The following is a 23,144-nucleotide window of genomic DNA, read 5'->3' on the forward strand; positions in this document are numbered from 1 at the left end:
GGTTTCTCCTGCTGTGGTGCAGTGGGCATAGTACTGTACAGACCAGCCCAGCCCACTCTGCCCTGCGCAAACTAATCCTACTCATGCTAATGGGTGGAGCAGTGGAGAAGCTAAGCTGCAGCAGACCAAGGCAGAGCGGAATTATTGGCTAATTGTGGCAAAACGCTACCTGTTTATTTAATTTCTTTAGTTATGGCTACTGTAACTATTACTGTTTAGTAATTTAACTGCCACTCTTATCTGGAGCTGTTTGTAGAGAGCTAGTGTCGATGGTTCCCCTGACTGGATCATCTGGGGGTTAAGTCCCTTGCTCAGGGGCACAACAGTGTCAGTCCCTGGGATCGAACTCGTGGACTTTCTTGGGACTTGGGGAAGTCCAGATAGATACTCTCTGCTGTGTTGCATCCCTTGCTTTTGTGTGTGTGTGTGTGTGTGTGTGTGTGTGTGTGTGTCGAGCTGCTCTGGACAACACTATCATGTCTGGGTGGCTGCTGTTCGTGGGACTGACCTCTGTTGCGCTGCTGCTGCTGCTGCTGCTGGTGATCCCTCAGAGGGGCCCCAACTTCCCCCCCGGGCCCCCTGCGCTACCTCTCCTCGGGAACCTCCTCCAGCTCAGCATGAAGAACCCCATGCCGGATCTAGATAAGGTACCACAGAACCGCAAACCACCACAACATAATTCAGAGAATGTACCCAAACACTGTACTTAGATGATGAAATCCTGAAATACTTCACAATTTCATGTTAAAGCAGCCGGCCACTGAAGAAGATTTAGTCCCCCTAAAGTTGAGAAGTGCAATTAAATATGCATCTTTTGCTACATAAGTATGAAGGGAACTCCGATACCATATATAGAGGGAATGTACCAACAGCAGTCTGTAGAAAGTAAAATCTCCAGAGACCTGTTGCATAGCAGCTTTATATCATCTATGCTCTTTATTGCCCAACTTTTCCAGAATTTTGTTGCCCCTGTCCCAACTTTTTTTTAAAACATGTTGCAGGTATCATTCAAAAATTAACATAATGTTTTCTATGAAATACTCAAATTTGTCTTTTTCAACATGTGATTCGTTGCCTTTGCAGCATATATATTTATATATATATATAAATTTGCATATTGTCACATTCTGTTTTTATTTGCATTTTAAACGTTTACGTTTTTTCTGTGTTGGGGTTATAAATCATGTTCCGAGATGGGCAATGGACAATGACCTTTAACTGTGAAGCATGCTAAAGTGAGGAGAGGCCCTGATTCTTGACTAATGAGCTCATCTTTGGTGTGCTTTTACCTCCAGATTGCTCGTCGCTATGGTAATGTCTACAGCCTCTTCCTGGGCAAGAGGCCGACGGTGATGCTGCATGGGCTCCAGGCGGTCAGGGAGGCGCTGCTGATGCGGGCCACAGACTTCGCAGGAAGGCCACAGGGTCTCATGATCAACCATGTCACAGACTCCAAAGGTGAGGAGAAATCTAAACAGTTGTCTGAAGTCTATAAAGTTCAATTTCAATTCAATTTTATTTATAGAGCGCCAAAACATTACACATGTCTCATGGCGCTTTACAGAGTGTTAAACCTTATAAAGTTAACTTCCTTCCAAGATATTCAGGCCAGAGAGTATGGTTGAAGTGGTCCACTTTGGTGGATAGTTGAGCTGGCTGTTGAATGAATGTAGTATTAAATAACATGGTGTTATTGTCGCGCACAGAATCAGATTAGTGTTGCAACGGGATTTCAGACTCTCGTGGAAAAGCCTTTGTATGGCTCTAATTTCACAAAGCCAGCACTCACTGGGCACAAAGATGTTTGTCTCCAACACAGATAGACCATGTGGCATTTGTAGCATCACATGTATGTGCCATGTTCCAGAATGTTGATGCAGGTGAAACTGAAAATGGAAATTTTGTATGAGGTTCTAGTGAAATTACAATACTGATTTTCTCATGCATTTTAGTCTTTCAGAGCATTTGTTTCTCATGTTTTTTTTTCTCATGTATCTTTTGATAATCACACACACACACCCACACACACACACACACACACACACACACACACACACTCATCCAGGGCTGATTATGGCAGATTATGGGGTGGAGTGGCGGGAGCACCGGCGGTTTGTTCTGAGCACCATGCGGAACTTTGGGCTCGGCAAGGTCTCCATGGAACAGAGGATCCTGGAGGAGACTGCGTTCATCTGCTCACATTTGGAGAAGAACAATGGCAAGACATCCATCTATCTTACTTTAGCTATCAATGTAGACACAATGTTCTTTGACAGAGTTCAGCTTTACTTAAGCTTTCGGTTACAGTTAATCGTCACCTCAAGTTCTGACACCCCACACTCTGTTGAATGCAGGCTATGCTCCAAAATGTTACACACACACACACACACACACACACACACACACACACACACACACACACACACACACACACACACACACACACACACACACACACATACATACATACATACATACATACATACATACATACATACATATATGTTGCAATTATTGAATGAATTGCACAGTTGTATTCTTACACAAATATAATGAGCTGATGAGGAGCATATTCTGGTGTGCAGACTTCTTGTTCTCTTTCCTGACATACGAGTGCCTCGTGTACTGTATGGTGTTGTCCACGCAGGTTCGCCTGTGAATCCCCAGAAGCTGATCCACAGCGCTGCATCCAATATCATCTGTTCAGTCCTGTTTGGGACCCGCTACGAGTACGAGGACAAAGTCCTGTCCTTCGTCGTCAACAGCTTCAAAGAAAATGCAGAAGTTGCCAACGGTGCTTGGGCTGTGGTAAATATCTCCCTCTTATTATTATGTATCAGTTGTGAGGCATTAAGTATCTTGAGCATAATGATTTGTTTGTATACAAATCATTAATAATACTGCAGATGGACCCCAAAGTCCCGAGTGTCTGAGGCTGCCCTGTTTTCTTTTCTTAGATCTATGACACACTGCCCATGCTAAGGAGCCTGCCGCTGCCCTTCCAGAAGGTCTTTAAGAACTACGATGCCCTGAAGAGACACACAAGAGGCATCGTGGATGAGCACAAGCAGACCAGGGTCCCAGGAGAACCACGAGACGTCATCGACTGTTACTTGGATGAGATGGAAAAGGTTTAGCGTCTGCTTTTCACCTCACCCCTATTTTTTTTTATTATATACAGTACTTAATATCTGTTACTAGAATATCATGCATAAGATATAGTTGGGTACTGCTGAAAAAAAAATTAAGGTCCAGAAAGCAGTAGTACTAGCCAATCTGATATAAAATGTCTACTTGGAGTTATGAGCTATAGTGCTCATTTATGCAAAACTTTCTACTTCCCCTTGGTCCACTTTTGCCTGGAGTGGAATTCACGCTACAGCCATCATACAAACATAACCCAGATTTAACTGATCCCTCTGGAGACTGTTTTTGCCTATGGATTGCATTTCATCTCTTGCTGTCTATATCAACAACCTTGTGTACATTTGAACACATGCCATTGGATCAGAAGTGAACAATGGTTCTTGTCCACCAAGACATCACCTCAAACCACTCACTGACATTGTTAGGGATGCATTTAAGCATACATTTTTTGTAATATCAATAATGTCTCCTGATGCATCCTTGGGGCACAGCCGTGGCCTACTGGTTAGGGCTTCGAGCTTGTAACACAAGGGTTGCCGGTTCAATCCCTGACCATTCTACGGCTGAAGTGCCCTTGAGCAAGGCGCCTAACCCCTCAGGCAGGCAGCTCACTGCTTTGGTTTAGTGTGTGCTTCACCTCGCTGTGTATTCCCCGCGTGCTGTGTGTGTTCACTAATTCACGAATTGGGATAAATGCAGAGAACAATTTTCAAAAAAAGTATATACTTGTACTATACTTACAAGGACACAGCTGGTGAAACTGGTGTAGGCAGGAACGGCAGTCCCTTCCTGCTGCACTAACGCCTCGGTCACGGTCTTTGCAGAGAGGGACAGTGGAGTCTTGTCTGGACGAGGAGCGCCTGGTCATGCTGTTGCTGGATCTCCACTTTGCTGGAACTGACACAAGCTCCAACACTCTCCTCGCTGCCTTTCTTTATCTGACCACTTACCGCGACGCTCAAGGTGGGTTGCTGCTCACCCCAGGTCAACAGAAGTAGGGCATGTTTCGGCTGGAAAACAATGTAAGATTGCAGAGGAAAACACACATCAACAAAACCTCTACTGTTAAGTCCATTCTGCATCTAGAGAACAAATACAGGATGTGAATATATAAGTGCACTAAAGTGAGTCTGGCTCAATTTGAGTAATGTGCTTCATATCATATTGTGTTTTTGTCCATGAAAACAACATGTTGTTCTCTGGGAGTGCTCATATTTTGAAAAATGGAACACATTACCTGTAGACAAAGGAATGCTCTCCCTGCTTCTGCTCTAGCGACAATTCGGTGCAGACAGGCCAGGAGAGATCATGTAAAGATCATGTAAATTTTTATTTACTTAAAGGTGCAAAACATCACTGACAAACATTTCAATGTGCAATACATACACAGAGGAAGCTGAAGTACTTATGATGCTCATAGGAACACCCCAACACACTCCCCCTGTGTCCCCAGTGCTCTGCCAGCAGGAGATCGACTCAGTCCTGGGAGAGAGACCCGATGTCTCCTACAATGATCGTCACCAGATGCCCTTCGTCATGGCAACCATTCATGAGATCCAGCGCCTGGCAAACATCGCCCCTCTGGGGGTCTTCCATGCCACCACCAGGAGCACGTCACTCATGGGCTACCACATCCCTCAGGTGGGTCGCTCCTCATAGGTGAGGGGATGGTTAGATTAACGTCACCATACCTGTGATTTCTTTGCCTCATGGGGGGGGGATTCAGGGAACAGCTGTTGACACACAGAGCTACTAGTTACTATTTTAGGTTAAAGGTGTGATGATAATAAGGTCTATCACGTGAAAAGAACAGAGTAACAGTCTGAACATGTGAGAGTGATTCAGGGAACAGCTGTTGACACACAGTTACTAGCTACTAGATATTATTTAGGTTAAAGGTGTGATGATAATAAAGTCTATCATGTGCAAAGAACAGAGTGACAGTCTGAACATGTGAGAGTGATTCAGGGAACAGCTGTTGACACACAGGTCCCACAAGTTACTGTTTAGGCTAAACGTGTGATGACAATAAGGTCTATCAAGTGAAAACACCAGAGTGACAGTCTGAACATGTGCGAGTTTATTCACGTGCCACAGGTGAGTTCAAAACAAAACAAATAGTTTGGTGTTTAGAGATTAACCATGCAAGTATGGAATGAACTGTATGCCATGCACTGTAGCACCCATTAAACGATTTTAATCGCCAGCGAAGCCTGTCTTATGCCTGGAGGCTCCTCTCCAGATTCACTGCAGGCATTTACCAGACACACTATTCTAGATAGTTACGTCTGAAGGGTGAGGAGAGTGGTCCCACTCTGGTCCACTGCTAGCTTTCATACTATATCAGTCCGCACACCACGTGGTGATTTACCATTAAAAAAACAAACAAACAGAGGAGCATATTCTGGTGTGCGGACTTCTTGTTCTTTTTCCTGCCATGCCTTGGTGATTAGCTCCCATTCCCAAGTGAAGTGTGTGCTTGGTTGTATTGGGAGAAAGTGCCACGGTTGAGATGACAACAACACACAGGTGGAAATCAGGGAGATCTCACATCAGCGTCCAGTCACGTTGTTGGCCTTGCCACTTTCCCTGCTCTACTGCTTTTCTCAAATCTACAGCATCTCCTTGATGTTCTCAGGGTACCCTTGTCATCACAAACCTGACATCTGTCCTCCATGATGAGAGCCAATGGGAACGGCCATTTGAGTTTTACCCCGCCCACTTCCTCAACAACAGAGGGGAGTTTGTGAAACCTGAGGCTTTCTTGGCATTCTCTGCAGGTACAAATGTGTTCGTTATTTCACATGTGCACAGGAGAGTTGTTAAATTCCTAGTGCTACAGGTGGGCGATTTCACACCACTACAAATCAATAACCAAGCCTATTTACCATAAAATAAATAAATAAATCACCAACAAAGGAAACTTTGTGGGCAAAAAAGCAACACCAGCCTTCGAGAAGATTTTACTTGGCTCATCAAACAGGCTCCTTCCTTCATTGGTGTTCCGTTGAATTAGTCCCAAGACACCTCGATGGCTCAACAGTGGCATCTGGCACCCCAGACCTACTCCCCTCCGTGATGGGTTCTCTACCCGCAAAATATAGTCAATTATAAAGAAGTTGATTTAAGCCCACGTGTTGCATGTTTCACATGCTCAGTGCCACTATATGGGTGGGGCATAGAAGGCTGAGACTACGTCAACTAGAAGAAGATCCATAAAGATAAAGTTATGGAATGTAAAATCTGATTGCTGATCAGTGGATATGCAAAGCTTATATTTCACTTACAATGGTTTTCCTCCTCTTTGTCGTCAAAGCATTACACTTAAAAACTGCATGGCATGTTGTGTGACCTGTGTGTGATGCTATCTGTGTAGGACCTCGTGTATGTCTGGGTGAAGCCTTGGCACGCATGGAGCTCTTCTTGATTCTTGTCACCTTGCTTCGCCGCTTCCACTTCGTCTGGCCGAAGAACAGCATGAAACCAGATCTCACACCTGTCTTTGGGGGGATCCAGGCGCCAAAGCCCTATTTCCTGGAGGTTCACCAACGCAAGAGGAAGCAGAGGAGTATGGCCCATTGAACCAGGAAGTGGTGTGCCTTATTTACATTTACTGTACACTTCACAACAGCACTACAGTTAAATGTACAAACACAAACTCCTTGAGTTTTTGAGTTTGTGCAGGACAGTCTATGAATTGGTGTTAACCAAATAAAACAGTTGACATGATGACATTTTGTTTTATTTTGAAGTACATTTTGTACCCCTATAGAGTGCCATTGTGTTTGTCATCAAATGTGTATAGCCTTAAAGATTTTATTTTAAAAATACATATAGTTCCGAGAAAATCTGTATAGAATTAGGGCTATAAGGCAAAATTGAGGATTTAAATATATATAAAAAATATATTAAAACTGTTTCAAACATACATGCATAGTATTGTTCTGAATGGTAATTCATGAACTCAATTACCTGGTTCGACATATCTTGATAAGCCACTGATTATCAGTGACTGATATCTTAGTGACATCACTTCAGCGGGCTTTCTAGGCAGCAGCATCTCTTGACTGATCCCGGTGGCTGGTTACTCTACTGCAGGTCCTCCCCGGATACAGGTCGGTCTTGAGAGATGCTGTTTACAGCCAGTTAGTGTAGTAATGTAGTTCACACAATTTAGTCGTCTTTATCACTAGAAACCCGTGCAAGTGTCGCTGCACAGATATTCGGTTAGTAAGGTTTGAGAGGGAAGATGGTGGCTATTCTACACAGCTGCGCTGTGCGGGGGGAGAATGTGGATGTACAGAGCGTCGACAGGGAAAATTACAAGGAAACAGCACCCAAGTCTATGCATGACAAGGGAGTCCAACTGCAAGGGATCGTTTGGAGAAATGTTATTCTTATGACCTTCCTTCATGCTGCGTCCGTATATGCCATCTTCTTGATACCAACAGCACAACCTCTCACCTGGATTTGGTGTAAGTCGGAGCGATAAAGATTCACCTTTCATAACTACGGCGGCGGCTTGTGTAACTTCCAAACTCTGCACTGAGATGCGTGCGTGAGGGCTAGCCTTCTCGGTGTGGTGTTTTAAGCCAAATTAGAACTGTTACATAGGAAATATGGATGTAATAATGTGAATATTAATGTATTGAGTCATTCTGGATTGATCTTTATTTGTTACCCATACTACTTATAAGTGATGTCTCTGATGCAAAATAGCTATTATGGCACTGGATGCCTGCTCACTAGAGGTGTATTGTATAATGCATGTGGAGATCTTTGTTCACTAAAACGGTGCAGCCTAATTGGGAAGGAAAGATGGCAACAAATAATCATTGATATTCCTGTTTATTTCTCATTGTCATTTTAAAGCGTTTCATGTATTGAATGCACAGGGACACTGGGAATATTTGTTTTCCATGCCATCAAACTTGTAAAACTTGTAGTTGATGTAGGAATTGCAAAAGTCCTTAATGCATGCATAGTCGCCAGAATCTAAAGGAAAACAAGTTCCACAACTGCAATGCAATAATCATTAATAGGCTTTTCTCATAAATTCACTGCAATAACCAGACAACACACAATCCAAAGACTCATCAGACCTCCCGTGGACTATGAAGTAGCCTAGAGGCTGAATGTGACATGTAGGATGGTTAGTGTCAGGAGCATCAGGTGCACTAAGAAGGAAATCCACTCAAAAATGGGAGTTTTGTTTCTATGGAAACAAGGGTCTGGAGGCTTCTGGACAATCGAGAGGTGAAATTATACCTGTGTTGTCCACTCATTATGTACAGCATTTTATACCTATGTGAACGGCAGCATGTGCTTTAAATCCTAAAGAAACATGGATTATTTATACCCTTGTGGCATGTAGCCAACAATATTCACATTTATTAATTTAGACCTTGAGTCGGGTTTGGACATAATTCAATTGAATGCCACCCCCACCCTCCTAGTGGTTTGATGTATTCTCTGGCTGTTGATCTCCTTCATCAGGACTGATTTATTGCCTAGTAGCAGATTTGCCACCTGGAGTCCTGCTCGCAAGATAATATGTGATTTAATTATTATTTCACAACACTTGAGCCCAAACGCACTTTTGAACCCATTTGGCACACACCGCAGTTACTCAATGGATGAAATTCTTGTCAGCCCAGTTGTTTTCAATTGGGAGTTTTCAGATTCTAATCTCAGGGAAAGCAGCTCATACATGGTCTAGCTGTGTCAGACTGACTTTTGTGATACTCTGCCCTCTGTTTTTCTTTTTAGCCTATGTGTGCTTCTTTCTCACGGCCTTGGGAGTGACCGCTGGGGCTCATCGGTTATGGAGCCACAGGTCCTACAAGGCAAAGCTGCCCCTCAGGGTCTTCTTGGCTGCTATAAACTCCATGGCCTTCCAGGTGATGCATTAGTCTTTAGTCTTTAATAATCAGATTTTCTCTTTACATTTTTGCATCCTTTTGTACTCTCTGTTTCATTCATCTCTGTTAGACCTTTGAGTCAGTTTCCTGTGCCTGGGATTAGGCCTAGTCCTAAACTAAAAGCTCTCTCAATTGAAATCTCTACTGAAGTTTTTTTTTTTTAGTCCAGAACTAATTATTCCAGGAAACCATTTGATTAGGTTTCAACTGTCTGTTTTTGGTGACTGGCATTCTCTGTGTTCACTTTCTGCAAGTAGCATTTCCATAGACAGCAGAACGGTCAGTGACGAATAATGTTTCTCTCATTGTTGTGAACAGAATGACATTTTCGAATGGTCGCGGGATCACAGGGTGCATCACAAGTACTCAGAGACGGATGCCGATCCCCACAATGCCAAACGGGGGTTCTTTTTCGCTCACGTTGGCTGGCTGTTCGTCAGGAAGCACAGAGACGTCATCGAAAAAGGCCGAAAGCTGGACGTCAGTGACCTTTTGGCAGACCCCGTGGTGATGTTTCAGAGGAGGTGGGCTGTTGGGATGAAATATATATTTGAGACTCTGTCTATATTACATTTTTACATTTACATTTATTCATTTAGCAAATGCTTTTATCCAATCTGACTTACAGAAAAAAATAACATGCAAGCTACAGTGCAGAGGAGACCTTAGCTAGGAATTACTACTCCATTTGTCAATGCTATTACGAAAGGATACGAGTGCCGACAAGTCAAAGTGTGGTAGGAGGAGAAAATGGTAGAAGGAGGGTAGAGGAGGGAAGAGAGAGAAGTGCATGATAAGTGTGTGTTATGTGTGTTAGGCTGTTAGAAGTGTTAGAAGAGGAGTGTCCTCTACAGGAAGTGGTACAGATATGTTGTATTTATAAACTCTCAAGGGTACATTGATTTTTTAGCTTCATGCAATAGAGAAGGGTTGCAGACTAGGATGAAGAAAGAAAAGCAAATCTTTGCAGTAGTCAGAGTCAAAGGGATTTCAATGGCAGGAATGTGCACAGGAAGAGAGCATGATTTTTGAATGACTCATTAAAGGAACATGACTGGACAGGGCACTAACTAAGCTGTAAAGAGACTGGATTTGTGTCAGAAACAGAACAACGCCTTAAAGTAGTAGGAGTTCGTGACTAAGAGAAAATCAAACACAGATCTCACTGGAAGAGAATACCTGCCAGCTGTAATGTTTAGAGAGCCCCTCTGCTGAGACTGTAGATGGATAGTGCTGATACTTAATAACAATAACAGTAGTAATAATACTCAATATGTCCCTGACTGGGTTTCCCCTGTCTAACAAAGAGGGTTGTAAGGAGAGTGATAAGTTTGAAATCAAAGTGCAGATAGGATCTAAACATAACAGGGTTGGCCCACTGAATAAACAGGGCTATTGTGACATTCCGGAAGGCCATATTGGAATCTTGAGATAATTTTTCCATCACACGCCCACATGGCTGGTCGTTGAACATTAACCAATCATATTCATATTCCCAGGCTCAAGAGTAATAAACTAGCCTATGTACAGGTCATTACAATTATGGTCACAGACAGTGAGAAATTGTATTTGATTCTTGCAAAAATTCAACTTACATGTTTTTTTTTATTTCAGACATTATTTAATGTCAGTCCTTGTGATGTGTTTCTTGGGGCCCACCCTGGTGCCGTGGTACTTCTGGGGAGAGAGCCTGTGGAACGCTTACTTCCTGGCTAGCATTCTGCGCTACACAGTCTCCCTCAACATCACCTGGCTAGTGAACAGCGCTGCACACATGTATGGAAACCGGCCCTATGATGTGAATATAAACCCCCGCGAAAATGGCTTTGTCACGTTTGGAGCCATTGGTGAGCCGATCTTTTCAATATTCTAAATGGGGGCTTATATTTTTTACAGCTGTATATCATGTACGGTACTTCAATTGATTGAATGACATTGAATATTGCATTCTGAGTGAAAAATGACTCAGCTACTGGGATGCACAGTAGCAGTTTGTGTTTCTTATAAACTCTTTGTTTGACCATGATTTCTTGGGGAAACTTCTTTTGGGGAAATTTCAGGAGAGGGTTTCCATAACTTCCACCACACCTTCCCCTTTGACTACTCCGCCAGTGAGTTCGGACTGCGTTTCAACCCCACCACCTGCTTCATAGACCTGATGTGCTTTCTCGGCTTGGCCAGTGACTGCAAGAAGGCTTCAGCACAGATGGTCCGGGCCCGCAAATGCAGGACGGGAGATGGAAGGCCTGAAGACCCGCTCACTCATGAATGAAAATGAGGGCCATCATACACTTATGTAGGGGCTGCAGACTCTCTTCACACATGCAAGGGCTTGTGTATATAAAGCAGAAGTCCTGCCAAATATTTGCTCCAACCATTTACTAAATCAGGTAGATCAGCTAGTTAGTGAAATTCCCTGCGTTAAAGGTACACTATGCAGGTTTAGGTATTTTTGGCGACTGTAGAGCTCCCTCCAGAACTGCAGTTCTTGAAGTTGAATGAATGGTTTTCTCGGTAGCGAACCGCTATATCTATGCTGTATAGCTAATCTATGTGAACAATGTGCCTATTACAATTTACCATCAAATTGGCTTCGTAAGGGTGAAGATCTTGCATAGTGTACCTCTAAGTGAATAGGCAGAACAAATACATGGTAGGACTTTTACTTTCTGAAGCCGGATATTTACACTTCTGATTTTCAGTGTGTTTATCCTTTTGTTCTTCAACTTTTTTGTGTCAGTTTCATTGTGTCACAGTCAAGGCTGTATGGAACATTGCTTTAATTGAATCACACAGTTGACCATGATTCTATTTATTGACTAAAGATTATGTTTATCTTTTATCTATTGACAAAGGAGAAGGGTTAAGTAAGTTAATTGTGCCTCTCTGAAGTCTTCACAGATGGGTTCATCAAGAACGTTCAAAAGAAATGTATGGATAGTGTATAGGCTATAATGTAGCAGAGCATTACAGAGACGGAAGCTGTAGGCCAGATAAAATACGGGATCATAAGATACATTTCACCAAAGTGTACAATGTGGATTTAGAGACGATAGGGAGAAGTAGCCTCAAGTTTGTTTCCTGGTTTATAGTGCTGGTTTGCCATAGATTTAACAATAGTTGAAAAAACATGCTGTATGTTTACATAAGTGTAAAATCTAAATTTATTGGACTGCTATGGAGGGATTTTTAGATATCAACAGTTATTTGAAATTGTATTTGGATTTCATTTGATTAATCTCATTCGATAAGATGAAAGCAACTTTGAGGAAGACTCCTACAAAGGTCAAAGGTCAAAACAAGATGAATATGTTACCCTACTTAATCTCACCATAGGGTGACAGACTTGCCTTAGTACCTATTTGAATGTACTGCCCATTATTGGTCATGACTGATTTCAAGTGTTTGACCACTAAACAATCAACTGTTCGTATTGTTGAGTATTGATGTGTTTTGATATTTCCTGTGTGATATACCCTGTATGGGTGGGGGTGATGAGAAGTATATCATGGTTGTATGGATAAGTGTGAAGGCTTTTACACATTTACAATTCCCAAAGTTCACAATGACTCGATTGAGGAATGTATGGTTATTTGACTTCTTTACCTACAGAGGTCAAGATTTCTACCTCCCTCTGACATACAGAAAAGTCTATATTGGCGACTCAGGGTTATTGGTTTCGTTAAGGTTGCAGTTTAACCACTCTGCCAATGGAGGATAAATTAGATGCTTTTCATTTGTCTCAGTTTATTCAATGAGACAATAGCCTCCTTCTGCTTGCACAAGACAACACGTGTTTGGTACATTTACTTACAGTTTGATATAAAGCCTATACATTGTCTATGTCTAACTACATCTACCGTATTGTGATATTTGTGTACCGTAGTGAGAGCTATATCATACAATGGTAACATCAATAGAAAAATGTGTGTGTCAATAAGAACTTTTGTCATATTGTTGTAGCCATTTAACAATATAGTTGTAACCACTTATCTCGAGGAAACCTTTGTTGAGTCAGGGTAATAGATGCCATCTTAATACAAACTGTTAAAGGACTCAAGTCTTTGATATTATAGGAATTATTCCTTCTCTGCAGAGCATTCAGCAGCATTGACATAGCTCATTATGTACATGTTACAGTGACTACTTTTTTTGTAATTTTAATAAATGTGTAATGAGCTTTACATGTATTACAGATTGTATTGATCAGAACTCCTAAATACATGTAAAGCCAAACCTGGTCTGAATTATTTGAATATTAGACAAGACATCCCTTTTGAATTTCTGTAACGTTTTGAGTGGAAATGACTTGGCAGTTTTAATATTTCATTCAATCCATAGATTCGCCTAGAGTCTAGACTAATGGGTAGGCTGAGCTATTTAGAGCTGAATGTGCAGAAGTTGTTTTTTTAATCAGCTCCATTGACTGGCTACATGTCCTGGTCAGCACCCGTCCACTATCAGTCTCTGCTCTGAATGTTTACTCTCTTCCATAAACACCACGTGTCGTTTTGGTGTAGCCTACTACACATCTGTAAGGCTCTCTTCTGTTGTGTGTAGGGGATATAGGCTATTGAATTCTGAATTCCTTAAGACCCAAACATTGTAAACGAAAGTTGCCTGTTACCAGCTTGTAATGTTAGATGAAAGGAAAGTGGGTCAAAGGCAGGTCTACTTGCAGCTGCTGTCTGACTGTCCACCGATTCATGTCCGCTCTTGAAAGTCGTAGGCGTAGCTTTAGAATTTCTGAGAGTAAAGTCTGTTTATTTGAGGTAGCTAGCTTATCTTCACGTCAACAGTCAGCCTTCAGCAACGCTCCCTATTCAGGCAGTTGAGCGATTTCGCTTCATGGAACATTGTCGTTCACTTAATAAATATATTCTCTGCAGCGGGCAATGTCGTTGAAGAGGGAACACGATGGTCGATGAAGACTTCAATGCATGCAATGAGTAGACAACCGTCACACACATAAGAGGTGCTGACTGTTCAGGAGGTAAGCTACTGATTCCTCGGATGGTATTACAGTATGTCGCATTATACCCTGGGATTGGTGTAGTCTATCTCATCACGACAGTGGAAAAAGTCCACCATTGTAATGGGTTCGTAGACAGTTGTCTCAGAAACAAGTAGGCTACTAGCGCATTATGTTGGCTAACCCTCAATATTACAGTTATTGTGTTCGAAATGGGCGTTGTTCGCATCTAGGCACAGAGCTGGAATGGTGATAAACCTGCTTGAGGACAAGTCCATTGCTGTAGAATCGTATAGCATAGGCATAGCCATACTAGTAACTAAGTACGTAAGCTAGCCTCATGTATGAAACCTCTAAACCTAATAGGCTGAGTGGGCCATGCATTCAAGTCCACTGAAGTTGAACAGGAGCTGTCCGCCACAGTAGTTCTGAAATTGCACTAGGCTAGGCTACGCACGGCTGTTTGTTGGTTTATCGTTGAAGAATGATCGTGCCTTTTGTGCATTTAAAGTCTTCTTTCTTTTAACTCTCTCTCAACATGAGACAAGCCTTTCTTTTTTAGCCAGTGTGTGAAGTTGATGTGTATGTAGCCTACAGTGTTCCTATCGGTGTCAGTAGGCTACAGGCAAATTATCATCCAATCATGACAGAATGATCACTGGCCTAGGCCGGCCTACTGATTCCAATAAACAAAATGGGATGTGCCAACCAGGGTGTACTTAACAACTTACACATAATGTAACAGCACAGCCATCTGTGAAACAAGCCAATGGAACAGTTGCAAAGATTAAGAATGGAACACTGGAAACATAATTTAAAGAATATTCCTGTTTTCGACCTGTTCTATTTTTATAGTAGCCTATTTTAATTTAGCTTGTATCAAGTATCCTGCCAAATATAATCTATGTGAACCCATTATTGGCAAATCCAGATGGCCATGGACATGGTGATCTAACTTTATTCTGCAGGTATCCTACTAACACATAGCCCATTTTCCTTCCAGAGAACCAAGCATGGCCTGATCAAGGATATTTATAAATCACCCATTATGGAACGTATGCCTATCTTTGTGCTGCGTTCGTGACGTCATTCTTTAGTTCACACTACTTGGCCTAATGCATTTCGATGTTGAGTTGTATTCTGTAGACAGGTCAGAAGTCATTCGTTAGTCATTCGCACCAGAAGGCTACGTCTAAATACATTTGCCATCATTTTTACTCGCATGTGCGATTGTAATGAGTGCACTGTAGAGCTACATTTCAGCTCTTCTGATCAGTCCTGTGGTCCGATCAAACTATTTTTGAGTGAATATCAGAGCGTAGATGAATCAGATCCCTATGTGGTTGCATCACCTTGAGACTTGTAACTGAAGATCTATTCTAAAATTCCATTATCTGCTTTTTACCACAGAGGGGACGTTAGAAGGCTGTGGAGTCCATACTGTATGACAGAATGAGGAAATGTAGTCCCTGGACGTTTCTTCCTATTATGTTTTCGCTGTTCACAGCAGCTGGTCTGTGGGTTGTGTAAGTATTCTATGGATTCTGAAATCTGCTAGTGGTCTGGTCAGTGTCCCTTTGTAACTGCCTATTTGTAGAAAGTAAACAAAACAATAAATTGATTCAAAATCAAGCATACATGACCTCAATCTGCTTACTTTAAATGGTTACTTTGTGTCTAGACCACTTACTCATGAGGCAATAGGCCTATATATTACATTTTGTTAATTCATTATTATTTAGCTAAAGGAAGATAGAAATTAGCACTCACTTTAATATATACATTCTTCTCCTTTTAGGTATTTCATAGCAGTGGAGGATGACAAAATAATTCCTCTAAGTTCAGAGTACAAGTAGGTGACTTCCCCTGAAATATATTCAAAGTCCGGCATACTGGACCAGATGGCACTCACTTCAACCACTTCATCTAATCCTGTCTAATAATAACATTTATTTTCCACAGAAGATCGGGCCAGAAGTCTCCCCCCTACATAAGGTACAGCCAAAGCACACACTTATGATTTTACCTCACAGTAATGACGAAGAGTGTATGTTTTTCTCTTACTGGTTTCATGCTTCCTCACATGTTCATATTCCTCAGCATTGCAGGCAATGCACCACCAGCCAGCTGCGTGTTTAGCCAAGTCATGAACATGGCAGCATTTGTGGGTAGGTGTGGATCATTTAAAATAGCTATTCAATTATTTATAATGCTACTTCAATACAAAAACTCCCTACTGTTTGTTTACTGCATGTATTCATAATATCCCTCTGCAGAATGCATAACGTATTGTGTCATTGGAATTTTTGAAAGGGAGAGGTTGTTGAAAGGATAGGTGATGTTTGATGATGGCTGATGATGTTTGTTTTGTGTCCGATTACCATGTGAAAGGGTTTCCATTTCATGAACAGAAGGCACATTCAGTCCTCTGAGATCTTTCAGCCCTGAGCGTATAAAGCATACAGCATGATACAGATACATGATCATATTCTGTACAAATATAAATTCTGAAAAATAGTAGTGTTACGTGCATTACATTAAAACAAAAATCTGATCAAAATGTTCATATCTGCTATACTGTACTTACAGGATTCATTCTTGGTGTGCTGCGATACCTTCAGCTGAAGCCACGTATGCACAGGCCTTGGATGAATATTGGCGGTCTCGTAGCCTTATCTCTGGCCTGCTTTGGAATGACCTTAGTGGGAAATTTCCAGGTATCATATTCCGACTCTTTTCATCGATTTGCAAATCTAGTCCAAGGCCTGTCAGTCATTGTAGAGCTAGTCTGAAAACCTTGACATTTTCATATATTTCACCCATCTCAATTCGCTGATGCAAAAGTGACACATTTCTGAGATTATGTGTTTCTTATGCTTTTGTCTTGTATGACGATCAATACACAGCATTTGGCTTTTGCCATGTTCTTTTACCCAGCTTACCAATGATGAAGAGCTGCACAACGTAGGCACATCAATGACCTTTGGACTGGGAACTCTGTTCTGTTGGGTGCAGTCCTTCATAACAGTGAAGGTGAACTTGCGGAACGAGGGCAGACGGGCAGGTATCCCTCGTTTCCTCTTGTCTGGAGCGGTCACTATCTGCATGCTGCTTTGTATCCTTCCTTATGTTAATGCATTAACCACAACCCAAACTCACCACAGCACATTCTGGATGTCAGCATGACAAACTTGTTATCAAATTAGATCAACAAAACAGTGACACACTCGAATTAGCAAAGAATGGGAATGCCTTTTCCCACTAATTGCCATTGCCATTTGATCTTGGCAGAAACTCACTTTGCACATTGCTTAAAAAAATGTGTAAAATGTCTAGATTTCATATTAAGGAATCATTACTATACTGTACTTAATGTTGTTGTTATAAACTAGGAGTTAGGAACATGTAATAATATATGCAGTATACATTTTTCATAGTAGTGCTTATTTTTGTGAGTCCAGAACACCCAGAACTCAAAAAAGGTGGGACTGAAATGTTCTTGACCCTCTAACCTTAACTAGCACTACACAGATTTCATCCTGATGGCTCAGGGTCTTCACATGCACGCTGCCCGGACGCAGTGGGCCCTTGTCATGTTCTTTCTCACCTTCCTAGCCTCCTTCGCCATTGAATTCCGCAACTATCACTTTGAGATTATGTGCACCGACTACCAGGATCCCCCACTCAGTCTGTCCGAGACCTTCTCTGAGGTGTCAGAGTACCAGTCGGATCAGTTGTAGGGGCCCCGCTTGGGCCCCAGTGGTTGGGCAGAGCTCAAGAAGAATCAGAACAAACAATAACCATTATGATCAACTGAACTCTCCAGATAAAACAAATTAAACTGCTTATAAAGCAGGTTGAATACAAAAATCACTTGTGGCAGAAATGACTGCTGTGTTGGGCTGTCTCAGATATCCAGACAGATGCATTGATTAGCTAGGCACCTTATTTGGGTATTGCCACGAACTCACAATGAAACATCAGAAGCACACCCATTGGTTGGATACAATTCTTTGTTCTTAGTCCCAACGGACAGGCATGCTGGCCCATAGCCAAAGTATTCTATGAGCAAAATACTGTATCCAGCACAATGTCTCCAATCAGTGTCTGTAAGCACTACTCTACATGCATGTTTGCCTGAGGAATGTATTTGGTACTAAGCTTAGAATGATTAATTTTCATCCAACTCACAGAGCACAGTTTTGATAGTAGAAGACATTTAAGGTAAGTCACTACTTTCTCAGTCAACTCATCAGTTTGTACTGGTATTTCTGTAAAAAAGAGACCAGAGGCATGTAGGACTAGGCTGATTTCCATGCGTTTACTTCCCATTTGCAAAATCTCACAGGTGTATCCAGTGCCACTGAGAAGAACACAAATGCATACAGTCTTAGACTTTTAACAAACTCACATTCTTGATCTTCCAAAAGAACAAAGAAAAGACACAATACAGTACTCCAATCAAACTTAACACTGTAGATACAAGTTCTTGATACTTAAAAAAAAATGTAATGACAACCTTTGTAATATTTCAGATTATTAAAACGTTGGCGCAAATAAGTTGCTTCACAGTGACTCCTGTTTCAGACTATTGTGTCCTCATTCAGGGGACTTGTGAACGTGATCTGGAGCCATTATGTCTGCATAATTTCAGTGCTACAAATAGTTTGCTGGACACTCTCTGCTACAAATCAATGTAATTTTGACATGACCATGTCATGCAAACAGTATGCTCCCACTCCAACACACACACGAGACGTACAAAACATTCACTCATGTGGTATTGGTCACATAGACAGAGCATCCACTCAATTTACTATGAACATGGATTTAGAATACAATGAAGTTGCGCCAATAAGGAAGATGACTATTAAGACGAATGGAGGAATGAATGTGAGGGATCCCTACTCGCATAATACACACACACACAGACAAAACACTGATTTTATACTACTGTCTTCTAGGACTGACAGAAATCCTGGTTGAAACCAGGGAATTTTGACTAAGACGTGTTTGGCACTTGCCACCTGGATCCTCCTTCAAACACTTCTATTCATAAGTGGAACCAAAGAACTGGCACATTACGATCACCTCACACATCCTTATGGCAGGTTCTGTGGTAGCACTGTGCTAACCTCGCCGCTTCTCTCAAACGCGGCCTCTTTTTGTCATCCCTTCACTGAACAGTATCTGAGACCACTTTACCTTTCCACATAAATAAGGACTTAATAAAAAAACAAAACAAAGAAGGAAAGAAAAATACGAAAAGTCATCCAAAGGAAATGTTGGCGAGAGAGACTGAGGAAAGGGAACGCTAGACGAGGACAAGTCGTGCAGGTCTCTGCGGTGTCGTTGTTAAGGTCTGCCGCTGAGCTCCAGCTGGCTGAAGGAGGTTACGGTGTTGTAGTGGGCCTGCTCCTCCTCCGTCAGCTCCAGGTTGCCTGGCCTCAGCACCACCGCCACGTTCAGGCCCGCCTCCTCGGCGGCCTTCGCCTCTGTGAGCAGCACAAACAGCAAAAGCAATCAATCAATTAACTGATAAATCAATCAATCAATCAATCAATTAGTCAATATGAGGCTATTCAACTGTTTGGCCTGATACTATTCCATGTTCAGGCCTACCTCCATTTTAAACCTAGTCTTAGGCAAAGCAGTACCCGGCAATTCATGCAAATACCATGTCAAAATTCAAAATTCATGTAAAACGCCATGCAAATGGATGCAATAGACAGCAAATGGATGCAAACAGAAATGCACACTAACAGACGCCACAATTTAGTGAATGTTGCTGCACACAGTTAAGTAGGACCATAAAGTAGGACATTAAATGCAAATTACCATTACAAGTTAACCATGTGAGACATGCTAAGCACTACACTAACTCTGTTTTTCCAGATAAGTAACAACTGTCCCGTGTCAGAAAAGAGGTCGTTACCTCTTGTGACGTCCGTCAGGAACATGATCTCTTCAGGCGTGCATCCTATCCGTTCTGCGATCCTCTCATAGCTTTTGCTCTCCACTTTAGCCCCAATGTTTGTGTCGAAATGACCATCGAAGAGCTGTGTATGACAAAGGCGATGGGTAAATGGAAAAATATACGCTAAAGCATTCCATATTTTTTACACCAATTATCACTAGAGCTTGGGAGCCAGAGGTGCAAAAAGATTACTTCTAACACCCAAAAGCACCAAGAAAATTAGTCTGTACCGCAGAATGCATTTCCAGTGGTGGGTTATATGCTCCTTTGTTATCAAATCAGGCTTACACTCTAGGGGAAAAAAATACTAAATTCTCACATCTAAAATATCTCCTTCCACTGAGTATCCAAAGAGCAGCTTCTGTGCCTCCACACTCCCTGAGGAGTAGATGTAGACCTTCATCCCCTGCCTTCGCCATCCTCTAATGGCTGGTACTACATCCTGGTACACTCTGTAACACACAAAGATAATATCAGTCATCTTTATATCCTGTTGCAGACTTTTAATTATTAATTTGATCAGTCTGGAAAATCTCCAATTGTAAAAGCATGGTAGTTATTTCAACTCGTTATAGAGGGACTAGATATGACCATTTCTATTTCTAAAGTCATGCTGACACACTAAATAACTAAAGAAGGGGCAAGCCTTAGCCTACTCTTCAGAAACTCAAAACTTCTGGGTGCAAGACCCTGTGATACAATTAAAGCCATAATGCATAATCAATAACCAATCTCTAACACATCCTGAACGGATGTATACCTCCCTGTTGCTCAGCTACGGTAAAGTGCTACCAAAACCACAAATGTTGTGTTTGATATCTTGGAAGCAAAACTATTGATTGTTTATTTTTGTCGATGTAAGCTGCTTTGGATAAAAGCGTCTGCTAAATACCAGAAAGCTAAACAGAAGTAATAAATATACGGAGCAGCAATCACAAATCATCTCTACTAAGTGGATAAATGTACATTTGTGTGTGTGGACTATAGATTGTTGGAGCAGTAACACATTTCCAGCCACTTACTCGCCTTTGATTTTCCCAGTGTTGTACGCAACCCTCCACATGTGCCCCTGCAGCTGTTTCAGTGCAGTGGTCTTCCTGTCGGCGGCCATCTGCCACAGGACATTCTCCACTACCTCTCGGATGGCCTTTTCCTCGTCAGTGTGCACCGTCTGGTCCACAGCATGCACTGGGCCTGCTCGGTTCAGTCTGTGATCTTCCTCTGTCTATGAGAAGAGAAAAAGCAAGGGGTGACTTGAGGCCATGGTTGGATGAATCAAATAAGTGATTCACTGGCTAGACCACTTAGTGGGTAAATAATGTTTCACAAGTGCCCGGCACATCACTGCACATTTCTCATCAAACTGAACCTTACTGCTACATTCCATTGTTCATAATTCTTCAAAGGTCTTATGAAGGCCTATCCTCAGGGCTATACTGTAAACCAGTGATTTAATGGATGGTTAGCTTTAAGGAATCTTGGCATGTTTTCATCCAGGCTTAACAGCTTTATAGGCAAGTGTTCTTGAGATGAGTGCATTGTCATTTCCTGAGTAGAAGTCTACACTGCCGAGACTGGCACTGTGGGTGAGATTTTGCTGTAAGTGAGGTCATAAGTCTACCAACTGGCAAGCCTCAGTAAGCTCTGTGCCAATAAGCCTGAGGATGCACTGGTGGTGCAAACACTTGTCCTTGAGGTAATGTATGCACTTGTTAAAAAGTGCTCCACTCTCAATTACATTAGGACATTAGGTTCAAGCTCTGTGCACAGTTTACAAGTTAACCGTTGGTGGAAGTAACTGAACAGTCCAATGACTATCTTTGAACAACTAAACGGACGCACACAAACTGATGGGTCATGATGACGCCTACATTTACAACGATTGATGGGGTTTCCGAGGATCCAGCTCAGACAATATTGACAGACCTAATTATGGGATTATTTAATTGATTTTCCAATAGTAGCCTCATAACCTACTAACTCAGTCAGACCATCGCCTATGTCAGTCACAAAAAAGGTTTAACAACCTGATAATTTATGCAGCAACACATAGAGTGTATTAATATGACTTTGGAATGCCAGGATACTACTAAAATCTAAGAATGTGGTTATTAGCCATACAATAACCTACGGCCATACACATTGCCACTTAAGTTACCAACACAGTACCACTCCTTGCGAATGCCAATCCGATTCACGCGGTCCATTGTGCAGAAACATAACACATCAACACATTTCACGACCCTAGATTTGATAAATGTGTTAAAATCCATTCAGACGTAAAGTAGCCAGCTAGCGATGTCTTCATCATAACACTCATAGCTAGACCATGTGGCATTGGATAGCTAACTTAGCCAAGTAAATTAGCTAACATGTTTCGCGTTGACAGTCATCCATCTGACCTGTTTCTTTAGAAGATGCACGTCCTGCTTGCATTCATCCTCTTCCCAGTGATCTGACAAATGATCCTCAAGATGCTCCTTAATATATGGAAACAGTATATCCTGTGGAAAAATACAGAGTTAACATCACACCAGGCAGAAATCTATATTAGCCAACTGTTTTGTAGCTAATGTTAGCTGGGTGGTGCTAACTTGCTAGCTGTCTAATTGCAAAAATAGCGTGCTCAACGTTACCTTTACAAAGGTGATTGGTGTGGTAGTGCCTTCGATATCCAGCAGAAACACACTGGTATTTGCTGGAACAGTAACCGTTGCCATTTCACTCCTCCAAGCCAGCAAGTTGCTGGCTAATTCTAGCAAGATACCCAAGTACTACACTGCAACGAATAAGGAAATGTCAAAGCCTGAGAATATGGGTTTACATTAGCACTGCAATTAAGTCTATCTGTCTAAAATAAGAACACAGACAAATAGCTCCAGGCAAGCACAAAGAACATACAAGTGACGTTACTTCAAAAATATCTAAAGTAAGTCAGCAAGCTAAATCTAATTGTAGGTTGGTCAACATGAATGGTCAAACTACTCTTGCCACCGCAGAACCAGACACAAATGAGTCTCAGAGTCCCATCATGACTGTTGACCAGTGGCCTGCAGCGCCTCCTGCTGTTGGTGATAACCATCACTGACGTTCCAGGGAGTACAAAAGTACAGCATCTTGCATTTAC

The 23,144-nt window shown here is 41.9% G+C and overlaps 4 protein-coding genes across 5 annotated transcripts; 3 read left to right on the forward strand and 1 right to left on the reverse strand.

The window, feature by feature from the left end:
* Positions 1 to 476: 476 nt before the first annotated feature.
* Positions 477 to 6,729, forward strand: LOC134101243 (cytochrome P450 2D14-like). The gene is made up of 10 exons (XM_062554840.1): positions 477 to 647; positions 1,296 to 1,442; positions 1,911 to 1,927; positions 2,058 to 2,218; positions 2,648 to 2,808; positions 2,958 to 3,131; positions 3,972 to 4,110; positions 4,601 to 4,788; positions 5,786 to 5,927; positions 6,524 to 6,729. The coding sequence occupies exons 1-10, from the start codon at positions 477 to 479 to the stop codon at positions 6,727 to 6,729; spliced, it is 1,506 nt and encodes a 501-aa protein (XP_062410824.1).
* A 521-nt stretch (positions 6,730 to 7,250) lies between these two features.
* Positions 7,251 to 13,292, forward strand: LOC134101107 (stearoyl-CoA desaturase 5-like). Its single transcript, XM_062554680.1, has 5 exons — positions 7,251 to 7,622; positions 8,917 to 9,047; positions 9,387 to 9,592; positions 10,683 to 10,915; positions 11,129 to 13,292. The coding sequence occupies exons 1-5, from the start codon at positions 7,397 to 7,399 to the stop codon at positions 11,338 to 11,340; spliced, it is 1,008 nt and encodes a 335-aa protein (XP_062410664.1). The 5' UTR covers positions 7,251 to 7,396; the 3' UTR covers positions 11,341 to 13,292.
* A 410-nt stretch (positions 13,293 to 13,702) lies between these two features.
* On the forward strand, positions 13,703 to 18,354 carry tmem150c (transmembrane protein 150C). Of its 2 annotated transcripts, none has more exons than XM_062553405.1 (8): positions 13,703 to 14,061; positions 15,451 to 15,566; positions 15,839 to 15,892; positions 16,003 to 16,035; positions 16,141 to 16,208; positions 16,630 to 16,757; positions 16,978 to 17,104; positions 17,572 to 18,354. In XM_062553405.1, the coding sequence occupies exons 2-8, from the start codon at positions 15,493 to 15,495 to the stop codon at positions 17,778 to 17,780; spliced, it is 693 nt and encodes a 230-aa protein (XP_062409389.1). In that variant the 5' UTR covers positions 13,703 to 14,061; positions 15,451 to 15,492; the 3' UTR covers positions 17,781 to 18,354. The 2 variants fall into 2 exon arrangements, with proteins under 2 accessions (XP_062409389.1, XP_062409388.1); XM_062553404.1 differs by having other exon boundaries at positions 13,707 to 14,061; positions 16,978 to 17,155.
* On the reverse strand, positions 18,340 to 23,049 carry enoph1 (enolase-phosphatase 1). Its single transcript, XM_062553403.1, has 6 exons — positions 22,654 to 23,049; positions 22,420 to 22,521; positions 21,040 to 21,242; positions 20,337 to 20,469; positions 19,976 to 20,099; positions 18,340 to 19,535 (listed from the first exon to the last, which is right to left on the reverse strand). The coding sequence occupies exons 1-6, from the start codon at positions 22,735 to 22,737 to the stop codon at positions 19,396 to 19,398; spliced, it is 786 nt and encodes a 261-aa protein (XP_062409387.1). The 5' UTR covers positions 22,738 to 23,049; the 3' UTR covers positions 18,340 to 19,395.
* Positions 23,050 to 23,144: the final 95 nt, after the last annotated feature.

This window comes from Sardina pilchardus, chromosome 14 (genome assembly GCF_963854185.1).
Source record: "Sardina pilchardus chromosome 14, fSarPil1.1, whole genome shotgun sequence".
Lineage (NCBI taxonomy): Eukaryota > Metazoa > Chordata > Actinopteri > Clupeiformes > Clupeidae > Sardina > Sardina pilchardus.

What these genes read in the sequence shown, in the direction of transcription:
- LOC134101243 (XM_062554840.1), top strand. Translation starts at nt 477, where the DNA reads ATGTCTGGGTGGCTGCTGTTCGTGGGACTGACCTCTGTTGCGCTGCTG. An exon ending in ACTTGGATGAGATGGAAAAG is followed by an intron (nt 3,132 to 3,971) that starts GTTTAGCGTCTG and finishes CGGTCTTTGCAG; the next exon opens with AGAGGGACAGTGGAGTCTTG. An exon ending in CACTTACCGCGACGCTCAAG is followed by an intron (nt 4,111 to 4,600) that starts GTGGGTTGCTGC and finishes CTGTGTCCCCAG; the next exon opens with TGCTCTGCCAGCAGGAGATC.
- LOC134101107 (XM_062554680.1), top strand. Translation starts at nt 7,397, where the DNA reads ATGGTGGCTATTCTACACAGCTGCGCTGTGCGGGGGGAGAATGTGGAT. An exon ending in TAAACTCCATGGCCTTCCAG is followed by an intron (nt 9,048 to 9,386) that starts GTGATGCATTAG and finishes TGTTGTGAACAG; the next exon opens with AATGACATTTTCGAATGGTC. An exon ending in TGTCACGTTTGGAGCCATTG is followed by an intron (nt 10,916 to 11,128) that starts GTGAGCCGATCT and finishes GGGAAATTTCAG; the next exon opens with GAGAGGGTTTCCATAACTTC.
- tmem150c (XM_062553404.1), top strand. Translation starts at nt 15,493, where the DNA reads ATGAGGAAATGTAGTCCCTGGACGTTTCTTCCTATTATGTTTTCGCTG. An exon ending in CCTCTAAGTTCAGAGTACAA is followed by an intron (nt 15,893 to 16,002) that starts GTAGGTGACTTC and finishes TATTTTCCACAG; the next exon opens with AAGATCGGGCCAGAAGTCTC. An exon ending in CCTTAGTGGGAAATTTCCAG is followed by an intron (nt 16,758 to 16,977) that starts GTATCATATTCC and finishes TCTTTTACCCAG; the next exon opens with CTTACCAATGATGAAGAGCT.
- enoph1 (XM_062553403.1), bottom strand. Translation starts at nt 22,737, where the DNA reads ATGGCAACGGTTACTGTTCCAGCAAATACCAGTGTGTTTCTGCTGGAT. An exon ending in TGCATCTTCTAAAGAAACAG is followed by an intron (nt 21,243 to 22,419) that starts GTCAGATGGATG and finishes CTCTTCTCATAG; the next exon opens with ACAGAGGAAGATCACAGACT. An exon ending in TGGAAGGAGATATTTTAGAT is followed by an intron (nt 20,100 to 20,336) that starts GTGAGAATTTAG and finishes TGTCATACACAG; the next exon opens with CTCTTCGATGGTCATTTCGA.